The sequence below is a fragment of the Oncorhynchus mykiss genome, chromosome 12 (assembly GCF_013265735.2).
Source record: "Oncorhynchus mykiss isolate Arlee chromosome 12, USDA_OmykA_1.1, whole genome shotgun sequence".
NCBI classification, from domain to species: domain Eukaryota; kingdom Metazoa; phylum Chordata; class Actinopteri; order Salmoniformes; family Salmonidae; genus Oncorhynchus; species Oncorhynchus mykiss.
In genome coordinates this window covers 53,682,171-53,693,365 of record NC_048576.1, presented here as the reverse complement: position 1 = coordinate 53,693,365, position 11,195 = coordinate 53,682,171, and the positions used below count along the sequence as shown (strand labels likewise).

Genomic DNA, 11,195 nt, shown 5'->3' with positions numbered 1-11,195 from the left:
CGTAATGGTTTAAAAGATACATTGAAATCTTCAAATCCTTACCTGGCATTGTGAGAGTCCCCTCTATCCCTCGAGTCACGAGCTCCCATACACTGTCAGCCCTCCACACAGCTCCAAGCGTCGTTTTATACCAATATATAATTAATATTGCATCATCATTACTTAATAATTTCAAACCCCACGATATAACCCAGTGACACAAGGGCATTAATTATTAACCAATCTAATTAGGACCAATGTCCTGGTAACAGTGCGTCAATGAAAGGAAAACATAAATTATATGTGCAAATAATTGTTGCATTGTGTATGACTTTGGTTTATCATTCAGCAATGAAATATGTACTTTTTTCAATCATATTTATGTGCTATATGATTCGTTTTTAATCGCAGCAGAGAATTGGGAATTCATAAATGAAACAAGTCATGTTCTCTGTGAAACTCATGGTTTTACAATGATTGTATCGCCTGTATCTTGAGGCAGGATTTATTCAGACCAGGAACAAACCCTGAGTTAATACTCCCTTAGTCCAACCCGAGAAACAAAATAGATAGTTAAATACAATACTATCATAACCTCACACAAATGGCAAAATTACTTTAAGCTCAACCTAAATGTTTTTAAATTGGTAATAGCCTGTTGTAATAGTGGTAATAGCCTGCAAATGTCTAATTCTCTACAGTTGACTAAAACACAAAATAATCATGCAAAATTTTATCGAAATAATAAATTGCTGATTCAATGGAATTTGAGAAAATATTCAATGATTTATTAATGAAGTTTGAACTTCACTCATTTTGTCAAGTGAAATCCAAGAGTGAAGAAAAATACTCATAGTATTTCAGTGATACTCCAAACTGTTTTACATTTTTCACATCAAAATAGTCCATGACAAAATATGCCGGTTTGACATGCCTTATTTAAAATTAGCCTATTAAAAAAAATCAACTCGTGTTGCGTCATAAATAATGTGAATAGTATTTGCCTCGTTTACACACAACTGTAAATAAAGTTCAGCTAGGTCACAAAGAGAGCACATTTATTAGCATTTTTGGGTGGTTGTGTTACCCCTATGCAGTGAACACACATTCATTCCATCTTAAATATGAATCCTAAACGTCAAAATGGTTAGTGTAATTGATTAAATTGTCCAAACAACTAACAGGTTTTATGAGCATTCAACAGGACATATCACACGAGAGAGAAGTCATTTTCTCCCTCTATTTGTTAGGCCCTATAGTTTAGCTCTGTGATTGAAGAGGTGTCATAGGCAGTCATAAAATCAACAACGAAAATTTCCTCCAAGAGACCTTTAGCACGATACGTTTAATTCCAAACTAAACAACAGGACAAAAAAAGTGAACGAAATAATTGAAATTTAAATAAATCCTATAGAGTCTCAGTAGTAAATTCCAGTCAGGCATGAGATGTTGATAGATCCCCGTTATCTCTTCAAAATGTCGTATTTTAGGCATTATTTGAACTAATGCACAGCAGAATATTTCATCCTTTTCTGTTTTTGCCGTTGGTTGCAAAACCACACACGAACTACGTTCTTTTTAAGGTCCAGTTTTTCAGCAATTGCAGCAATTTTTTCCGAAGAGGGACGGGGCTGGATAGCAAAATATGCCTCCAAAGATCGTTTCTCAGGTGCGGCTATCGACGTGCGTTTTCGTTTGCGTTCGTTGCCATTGAAAAGGTCTGGCTTGCTGTTTTTCTCCCGGTAAGCAGCCTCAGCCTCCTCGAGCCAGGCTTGGAGGACAGGTTTTAGCGCAATCATATTATTGTGAGAGAGGGTGAGGGACTCGAACCTGCAGATAGTGCTCTGGCTGAGAGAGCCCACCCCAGGTATCTTCAGGTTGGCGAGAGCTGAGCCAACGTCCGCCTGGGTCACCCCGAGCTTTATCCTCCGTTGTTTGAACCGCTCAGCGAAGGCTTCCAGCTCTCTAGGATCCGACTCCACGTCGTTGACACACGACATTCCGTTGTGCACAGACAATGAGTGCGGATGACCAATGCCCATAGCTTGGTGAAGGTGACCCATGGTCTGGAGGTGGTGCTGGTGGGCTTGAGTGGCCATCATAGAGGAATCCGGAGCCCCCATCCCGCTCACAGAGAGACTGGACGAGATGTGATCCAGAAGATCCCCCTCCAAACTCTGGTTGAGGTGGTGGTGGTGGTGGTGAGGGGTCAGGGTGGTGGAGTGGGTGATGGGCACCGTAGAGGAGTTGGGGGTGCAGGGGACACTACTCATGGTATGGTAAGTCACGTCAGGCTTGAAAGGGTGACTCTTGCCGTGAGAGACAATGTCAGCAGCCGCCAGAGCTTCCGCGCGTGCCAGTGGACTCTCATCAAAGCAACCGAATATATTGCCCTGAAGCTGCAAGCAAGAGTGCGCATATTGAAGTCAGTGGGGAATTCTGTCAACTCAGGATTAAAAAACATTTCAGGAACAGGGAGAACCCTCTTCAAAGCACAGGTCATAAAAATTAATATGGAAGTAGCAGCTTTGCTTAAATAGACATGTGGATGAGAGAGAGGGAGGGGTTGTGAGGGAGAGAGAAAGAACAAGGACGGTAGTGGATAATAAAGTCCTTCTGATCCACTTAAAACCTTTTAAATGTCTATTTTTTATTATACATTTGTGCCTCAAATAAATGACTAACATACCTGCGGGGCAGGCAGACACACCCTGCGCATGCCTTCCGAACTCGCGTGCAGGCCAGAGTATTTGGGCTCCTGCAGCACCGGGTGCATAGAGAAATGCTGCTTGCCGTTCATGGTCATCATCTTCGTTGCGCACCTTGCAGGTAAGTGGCCCTGACATAGAGGCAGGCTCGGTTCTCTGGCTCGCTGCTGTTACTGAGCTATTTCAATTGGCAGAACCTCCCGGTTTGTCTCTCTCTCTCTCTCCCCCCACCTGCCCCTTTACTCAACTTACAAGTTACAAATCATGGGAATGGCCTAGGTACTGTGCGCAAGCGTGATGCGCGCTTGGAAGTGAACGCAATTAAATGGCCCATGAAACAAAACGTTTGGGCCTATTAGGCATGTCCCACTGGGCGCAGACGTAATTTCAATAATCTCAATACCTTACTGTATCTAGGCCTCTGTATGTCTACATTAACTTGTGGTTCCAGGCTTAATGTAATGAACACAGATAATGTAGGCAGTCTATTTTTCTTAATTTTGTCATGTTTCTTCTCTCTTTGCATCAAGGATAAAACAGGAGAGTGGTTAGCTTCAGCACCAGTCTTGGCGTCTCGTGATTCCCACAGTTAAATGAGGGAACATGGGCGTTCACATATTCCACACGCTTACATTGTAAATTCGTTTTTGTTGTTGTTGCATATCCCCCTTCCATTGAGAGTGAGGTCATGGACAGGGCTCAACAATTGTTGACACAATAGCCAACACAAATATACTAACAATTCCCTTACCCAATCAATTTATGCTGAGAATCTGAAACTGTGCAAAATGCAATTTATGTACTAAACCTTTTTCAAAACATTAAAAGAAACAGAAATACATCAAAACATTGTCAAACTTTTCTTCGTTGATCAAACTTTCTAATTATAGATGAAGAACAATTGTACTTCACACTACATACTTTTTCAAAAACGAAAGAGCAATCTATTAAGCTTGGAAATATGATTTGGTTTATGTATAAATCCCATGGCTATCTCTCAAGCAACAGCTGGTAAATTGATGTTAACGACATTATTTGGATATGAGTTAACAGAATATAAAGTTTAAAGTTTGATTTTCACTGGCCAGTTACTTTAACAATTATTCTGAAACTACAGCCCTCTCCTATTTGCTCATACAGGTAACTGCCAAAAGTAAAAGAAACACGAACATAAAGTGTGTTAATAGAGCGTTGGGCCACCACGACCCACCAGAACAGCTTCAGTGTGCCTTTGCAAAGCTTTTACAAGTGTCTGGAACTCTATTAGAGGGATGTAACATCATTCTTCCATGAGAAATACCATCATTTTGGTGTTTGTTGGTGGAAAATAATCTCCCATATGTCTTCAATTAGGTTGAGATCTGGTGAGACACACACACACTTTAAACCCCTTATGCTCATTTGGCTGAGTTTCCAAAGGCAAAGGCCCAATTCTAATATTTTTTTCCACTAATTGATCTTTTGACACGTTAGATCTTTTTACCTCAGCGCTTTTTCAGAGCTGATCTGATTGGTCAAAAAACCAATGAGTGAAAAAAATATCAGAATTAGGCTGTTAATTGTTAATGTTAATTGCTACTACAATAATTTTGGCTTTAGCCTGTTGGCTATCTGGGAAATACAGGTAGCTGCCAAAATAAAGGCAACACCAGTAAATTAGGTATACAAGTATACTGAAAGCAGGTGCTTCCACACAGGTGTGGTTCCTGAGTTAATTAAAGGGATACTTTTGGATTTTGGCAAAGAGGCTCTTTATGTACTTCCCTGCAGTCAGATGAACTCGTGGATACCATTTGTATGTCTCTGTGTGGGGTTTGAAGGAAGTTGCTAACTAGTGCTAGTGCAGTGCTAACTAGCGTTAGCGCAATGAGTGGAAGTCTATGGTTATCTGCATGCAAGCAGATACCCATGGACTTCCAGTCATTGTGCTAAAGCTACTTAGCTTTGGATTGCGAAACTACACCTAACTTCATTCATACTCGACACAGAGACATACAATTGATATCCACAAGTTCATCTGACTCTGGGATGTAGATAAGGACATTGCCAAAATCCTGAAGTATCCCTTTAATTAACTCAGGAACCACACCTGTGTGGAAGCACCTGCTTTCAGTATACTTGTATACCTAATTTACTGGTGTTGCCTTTATTTTGGCAGCTACCTTTATTTCCCAGATAGCCAACAGGCTAAAGCCAAAAGTATTGTAGTTTAATCAGGACTGACCCAAATAGTGATAACTTTTATGCTGATCATCCAATAGGACACACACTTGTTATTTACAGATATGTCTGGTCTTAATCCTCTTCATTGCATTGGGATAGTGTCAGTTCATGATTATCTAGATTGGCTAAATCTGATTACTGGATCTTGTAGATACATAAGGCTCCTACACACAACAGCAATGTTGGCTGGGCAGTACCTTGCTCTGCTCTCTATCCCCCATCCAGGTGAACACATGTTCTTAGTGCATTATATCTCATGTGGCAGGCTGACTGTCTCTCCCAGCAGTAGAAAGAAGAGCCAGGCAGGCCAGTGACACAGTGCTTCCATCTGATCCGAGCCACCTTTCCTCCGGTTCCCCAGACAGTGAATAATTCAGCAGCACAGTGGCAGGCATCCATTACCACATTGGCATGTTCTTATTCATTATAGAGATTAAAACAGGCAAGGTCTTTTCTCACAAGGACCTGTTGCGAGAGAGAGAGAGAGAGAGAGCACCTTGGCAGGGTACATAGTCTTTTTGTATACAGTAGGCCTACTTTAAGGGAAGTCAGACTCCTCGAACTCCACTTTATACTTGTATCATTGTCAAATCAAATCAAATCATCATTGTATCATTGTCAAGCTGAGGTGCAAAGATGTTCAGAGATTAGTTCTGAATACACAGGACATTGTGTTATAAATCCATTGTGTCAAAAGAGCACTATCCTAAAACTTGCTTGATGTTGTTGAGACGGGGATGGGGATAGGGAAGATATTTCATTGGGGTTCAACAGTGTGCTTACCCACCCAGTCTCCTTCCCGCTTACTTTGGGACCCAGCTGGGGTATTTTCTCTTCAGCCAGAGCCACTGGCTATCCCTTTCAGCAGCCTCTGACGTTGACTTGATGGCTTGGCATAAGGCTTGGCCGTGGAAACCAAGGTCCTTCAGCAACCTGGTGGTAGATGTTGCCACAAATCCACAACAGACAACCTCCACTGGGCAAAGCCTTACTTTCCAGTCTAGTCTCCCTGTTCTGCATCTGCTGCACGCTTAGCATACTGCAGCCTCTTCCTCTCGTATACCTCGTCCATATTATCCTCCCAAGGCACTGTTAACTCCACTAAGTAGACAGCATGCAGAGAGTTGGACCATAGTATCAGGTCTGGTCTTATGTGGGAAGCAGTTACAGTGGCAGGAAAAAGTATGTGAACCCTTTGGAATTACCTGGATTTCTGCATAAATTTGTCTTAAAATTTGATCTGATCTTCATCCAAGTCACTACAATAGACAAACACAATGTGCTTAAACTAATAACACACAAACAATTATACATTTTCATGTCTTTATTTAACACCATGTAAACAATCACAGTGCAGGGTGGAAAAAGTATGCAAACCCTTGGATTTAATAACTGGTTGACCCTCCTTTGGCAGCAATAACCTCAACCAAACATTTTCTGTAGTTGTGGAACAGACCTGCACAACAGTCAGGAGGAATTTTGAAGGACTCCTCATTACAACACTGTTTCAATATTTTTGGGATGTCTGGTGTGAACCGCTCTCTTGAGATCATGTCACAGCATCTTAATCAGGTTGAGGTCAGGACTCTGACTGGGCCCCTCCAGAAGGCATATTTTCCTCTGTTGAAGCCATTCTGTTGTTGATTTGACTTATGTGTTTTGGGTCATTGTCCTGTTGCATCACCCAACTTCGGTTGAGCTTCAATAGGTGGACAGATAGCCCAACATTCTCCTGCAAAATGTCTTGATGAACTTGAGAATTCATTTTTCTGTCGATGAAACTAAGCTGTCCAGGCCCTGAGGCAGCAAAGCAGCCCCAAACCATGATGCTCCCTCCATCATACTTTACAGTTGGGATGAGGTTTTGATGTTGTTGTGCAGTGTCTTTTTTTCTCCACACATAGTGTTGTGTGTTCCTTCTTAACCATTCAACTTTAGTTTCATCTGTCCATAGAATATTTTACCAGTAGCGCTGTGAAACATCCGGGTGCTCTTTTGTGAACTTCAGACGTGCATCAATATCTTATTTTGGACAGCAGTTGCTTCTTCCGTGGTGTCCTCCCATGAACGCAATTCTTGTTTGTTGTTTTACATATCGTAGACTTGTCAACAGAGATGCTAGCATGTTCCAGAGATTTCTGTAAGTCTTTAGCTGACACTCCAGGATTCTTCTAAACCTCATTGAGCCTTCTACACTGTGCTCTTGCACGCATCTTTGCAGGACAGCCACTCCTAGGGAGAATAGCAACAGTGCTGAACTTTCTCCATTTATAGACAATTTGTCTTCATGTGCACGGACTTTTAGAGATCATTTTGTAACCCTTTCCAGCTTTATACAAGTCTACAATTCTTCATATTAGGTCTTCTGAGATCTCTTTTGTTCGAGGCATGGTTCACATCAGAAAATGCTTCTTGTGAATAGCAAACTCAAATTTTGTGAGTGTTTTTTTATACGCAGGGCAGCTCTAACCAACATCTCCAATCTCGTCTCATTGATCGGACTCCACGTTAGCTGACTCCTGACTCCAATTAGCTTTTGGAGAAGTCATTCGCCTAGGGGTTCACATACTTTTTTCCAACCTACACTGTGAATGTTTAAATGGTGTCTATTGTTGTGACTTAGATGAAGAGAAAATCACAATTTATAACCAATTTATGCAGAAATCCAGGTAATTCCGAAGGTTTCACATACTTTTTCTTGCCACTGTATGCCTGATGAATCTGACAGATTTTCCAGTCTCGGGCCGTATTCAGCTGTCCAGCCTTTGTCTTTGGAGAGAGCTTCCTTTGTTTTTGCCCTCTATGGACTAATGCTTTTCAATGTACAGGGTCATATGGGGAGCACAATTGGCCCAGCGTCATCCAGGTTAGGGGAGGGTTTGGCTGAGGTAGGCCGCCATTGTAAAATAAGAATTGGTTCTTAACTGACTTGCCTAGTTAAATAAAGGTCAAATAAAAAAATGCTGCCAGGCACTTCAGTGATTTACTGTGCCTCCAGGTGTACCTTTCTTGGGAGAGGCTCACTTTGCTTCCAGTCAGGATGTGTCTGAGGGTTGCTGGTGTTGAACACAGGCATGATGGATCTTCACGCAATCACTGGTTGGGATTTTGGGGTGACGGAAGCACATTATGTGGATCTGACAAGGATTATGCCCTCCATGTTCTCCCACCTCATCCACTGCCCCTGCTTGTGAGAAAGCATTGGCACACCTTGCTGCTTATTCCTGACGGCGCACTTGATCCTTAACTAGCTTCCGCCTCTCTGGAGGTGTTGCCTTGTGCCATTAGGGCCGACTTTCTCTGAGACCGAAGCCTCCACTTCTCTGTTGCACTTGCCCTACGATGTCCCCGTGTCAGAGGGCTGCTTTTGCTTGTTGAACTGCTTCCCTTGGAATCTACTTTTGTCCCGTTGACAAGGTTGGTGAAGCATCTCTCGATGCTGTTTCCCGAGATGGTCAGTGTCATCTCTAGTCTTAATTTAGCGCATTTGAACTCTGCCAGACCAGAGAGAAGCAGCTCAAGGACTCCTTTTCCATAGAGGCCACTGTTGCTGAGGCATTGTGGAGCTCCTAACTATTTCCTCGTGTAGGAGCAATTCATCCTCCCCATCTTCTCAACCTTTGTGAGGGCAATGTCGTACACAGTTAGCAGCCACATCAGACGGGGTAACAGTCCAAACTGCAGGCACCGAAGCTTCAGCTTACCAGGAAGCATGGATCCATCAATGCTCTCGAGGCCTCTGATGGTCTCCTGCCTTAGCACCTGGGCTTGGTCTGTGTCCTTGAGGCTTGCATCATACCATCTTCCAAAGATTTTGATGGGCTGCTCAGACACTGTTGGTATTGGTTCATCATCGATGAATAATCTTTTGTCAGGTAGTTTACCTTTGGTGACGGAGATGCTTATTGACTTGCATGGTTTTTATCTTCATTCTGGCCCACTTGATGTTATCTTGAGGCTTTCCCAGCCGACGTCTTGTGCATGCCGTATTATTCAAGATGTTACCCTGAATTAAGTATAATGTCCTTCTCTCACATCACATGAACTCTTATTCTTTGACTTCTTAATAACAGTATGCATAATTCAGTAGTCATTGTGGTGTATTGTTGGCTTGTCATCTGTGTGCATTCCCATTCTGAAAATTGTATCTGACATGTTTTATGGATTTGTTTGTGGTGAGATGTGAAAGCAGCATTCCTCTCCCTGTAAAGCTCTAAAGATTTCCTCCTCCAAATGACCCTCCAATTGTTGTCTGCCTCTCCGCTCTCCTAGTCTGTCTCCACTTTGGACTCTTTGGCACGTGCGTGTAGAGTGCTCATCGCCCGGGCGACAGGGGATGTGAGGATGACGAGTGGCTGAGGTTGGTGGTTGACGTTCCGTCCCACGGGGAACCCAACAGTGCTTGCATTAAATCAAATAGACTCTGAGTGTTTTCACTTGACTTCCTAAAGTAAGGAATGTTCATGCATTATTCATTAACATTTGAATATGTCAAAGTCATTGAAGCAAAGTTAAGTTTTCCCTGTGTTGGACTTCTGTTTGGGTGGGTGTCATGGAATAACCTGTTCTCCCATTTTCATACAAATACATCTATAATTAAGCAATAAGGCCCGAGGGGGTGTGGTATATTGTCAATATACCATGGCTATGGGCAGTCCTTATGCATGACGCAACGCGGAGTGCCTGGATACAGCCCTTATCCATAGTAATTTGGCCATATAACATACCCGAGGTGCCTTATTGCTATTATAAACTGGTTACCAATGTAATTAGAACAGTAAAAAGTAATGTTTTGTCATACCAGTGGGATACGGTCTGATATATCATGGCTGTCAGCCAATCAGCATTCAGGGCTCGAACCACCCAGTTTATAATGTGGTTATATACACCGTGTACAAGGTGTCGAAAGTGTTCCACAGGAATGCTGGCCCATGTTGACTCCATTGCTTCCCACAGGAGTGTCAAGTTGGCTGGATGTCCTTTTGGTGGTGGACCATTCTTGATACACACGGGAAACTGTTGAGTGTGAGAAACCCAGCAGCGTTGCAGTTCTTGACACACTCAAACCAGTGCGCCTGGCACCTACTACCATACCCCGTTCAAAGGCACTTAAACATTTGTCTTGCCCATTCACCCTCGGATTGTGTATGCGTGCCATTCAATCTCAATTGACTCAAGGCTTAGAAATCCCCTTCATCTACACTGATTGAAAAGGGATTTAACAGGTGAAATCAATAGTTTTCACCTGGTCAGTCTGTCATGGAAAGTGTTTATTTTGTATACTTAGTGTGGATATGGTGCCCAGTAATCTCAAACCTGCTTATTCAGTACCAAAACATGACTATAACAGAGCTATAACAATCAGGAGTCAGTAGGCTGTCATATACAGAAAGGTGTGCAACATTGCTCAACAGAAAATAGCATGAAATCCATGTGATAACACAAATGTGTCAAATCTAGCTGTCACAAGGTGCCAGTTTTTTCTGACAAAAGAAGTCCCTCCTTGTTGCTTAGAGGTGTTAAGAGTAAGTAAATAAGTAATATTGTGCCAGTGTAAGACAAGTAGGACTAAGGCATTAGGGACCTGACAGTGTTAGATGCCAGTCTAAACAGACATAATTGCTGTACCAGTATGGAAATTATTGTAGTAGTTTAGTGACATGTAGAACCACTGATTATCAGTGACACGGTTGAAGTCGGAAGTTTACATGCGTCTTAGCCAAATACATTTTAACTCCATTTTTCACAATTCCTGACATTTAATCCTAGTAGAAATTCCCTGTTTTAGGTCAGTTAGGATCAGCACTTGTATTTTATGAATGTGAAATGTCAGAATAATAGTAGAGAGAGTGATTTATTTAAGCTTTTGTTTCGTTCATCATATTCCCAGTGGGTCAGAAGTTTACATACACTCAATTAGTATTTGGTAGCATTGCCTTTAAATTGTTTAACTTGGGTCAAACGTTTTGGGTACCCTTCCACAAGCTTCCCACAATAAGTTGGATACATTTTGGCCCATTCCTCCTGACAAAGCTGGTGTAACTGAGTCAGGTTTGTAGGCCTTGCTCGCACACAATTTTTCAGTTCTGCCCACAAATTTTCTATAGGATTGAGATCAGGCCTTTGTGATGGCCACTCCAATACCTTGACTTTGTTGTCCTTAAGCCATTTTGCCACAACTTTGGAAGTATGCTTGGGGTCATTATCCATTTGGAAGACCCATTTGCGACCAAGCTTTAACTTCCTGACTGATGTCTTGAGATGTTGCTTCAATATATCAACATA

General features: G+C 42.2%; 1 protein-coding gene across 1 annotated transcript; it reads right to left on the bottom strand.

Annotated features, from left to right (window-relative positions):
* Window positions 1-735: 735 nt before the first annotated feature.
* LOC110537776 (POU domain, class 4, transcription factor 3) lies at window positions 736-3,062 on the bottom strand. The gene is made up of 2 exons (XM_021624154.2): window positions 2,669-3,062; window positions 736-2,378 (listed from the first exon to the last, which is right to left on the bottom strand). Exons 1-2 carry the CDS (start codon window positions 2,786-2,788, stop codon window positions 1,482-1,484), a joined length of 1,017 nt encoding a protein of 338 aa, XP_021479829.1. The 5' UTR covers window positions 2,789-3,062; the 3' UTR covers window positions 736-1,481.
* Window positions 3,063-11,195: the final 8,133 nt, after the last annotated feature.

What these genes read in the sequence shown, in the direction of transcription:
- LOC110537776 (XM_021624154.2), bottom strand. Translation starts at nt 2,788, where the DNA reads ATGATGACCATGAACGGCAAGCAGCATTTCTCTATGCACCCGGTGCTG. An exon ending in TGTGTCTGCCTGCCCCGCAG is followed by an intron (nt 2,379 to 2,668) that starts GTATGTTAGTCA and finishes TCTTGCTTGCAG; the next exon opens with CTTCAGGGCAATATATTCGG.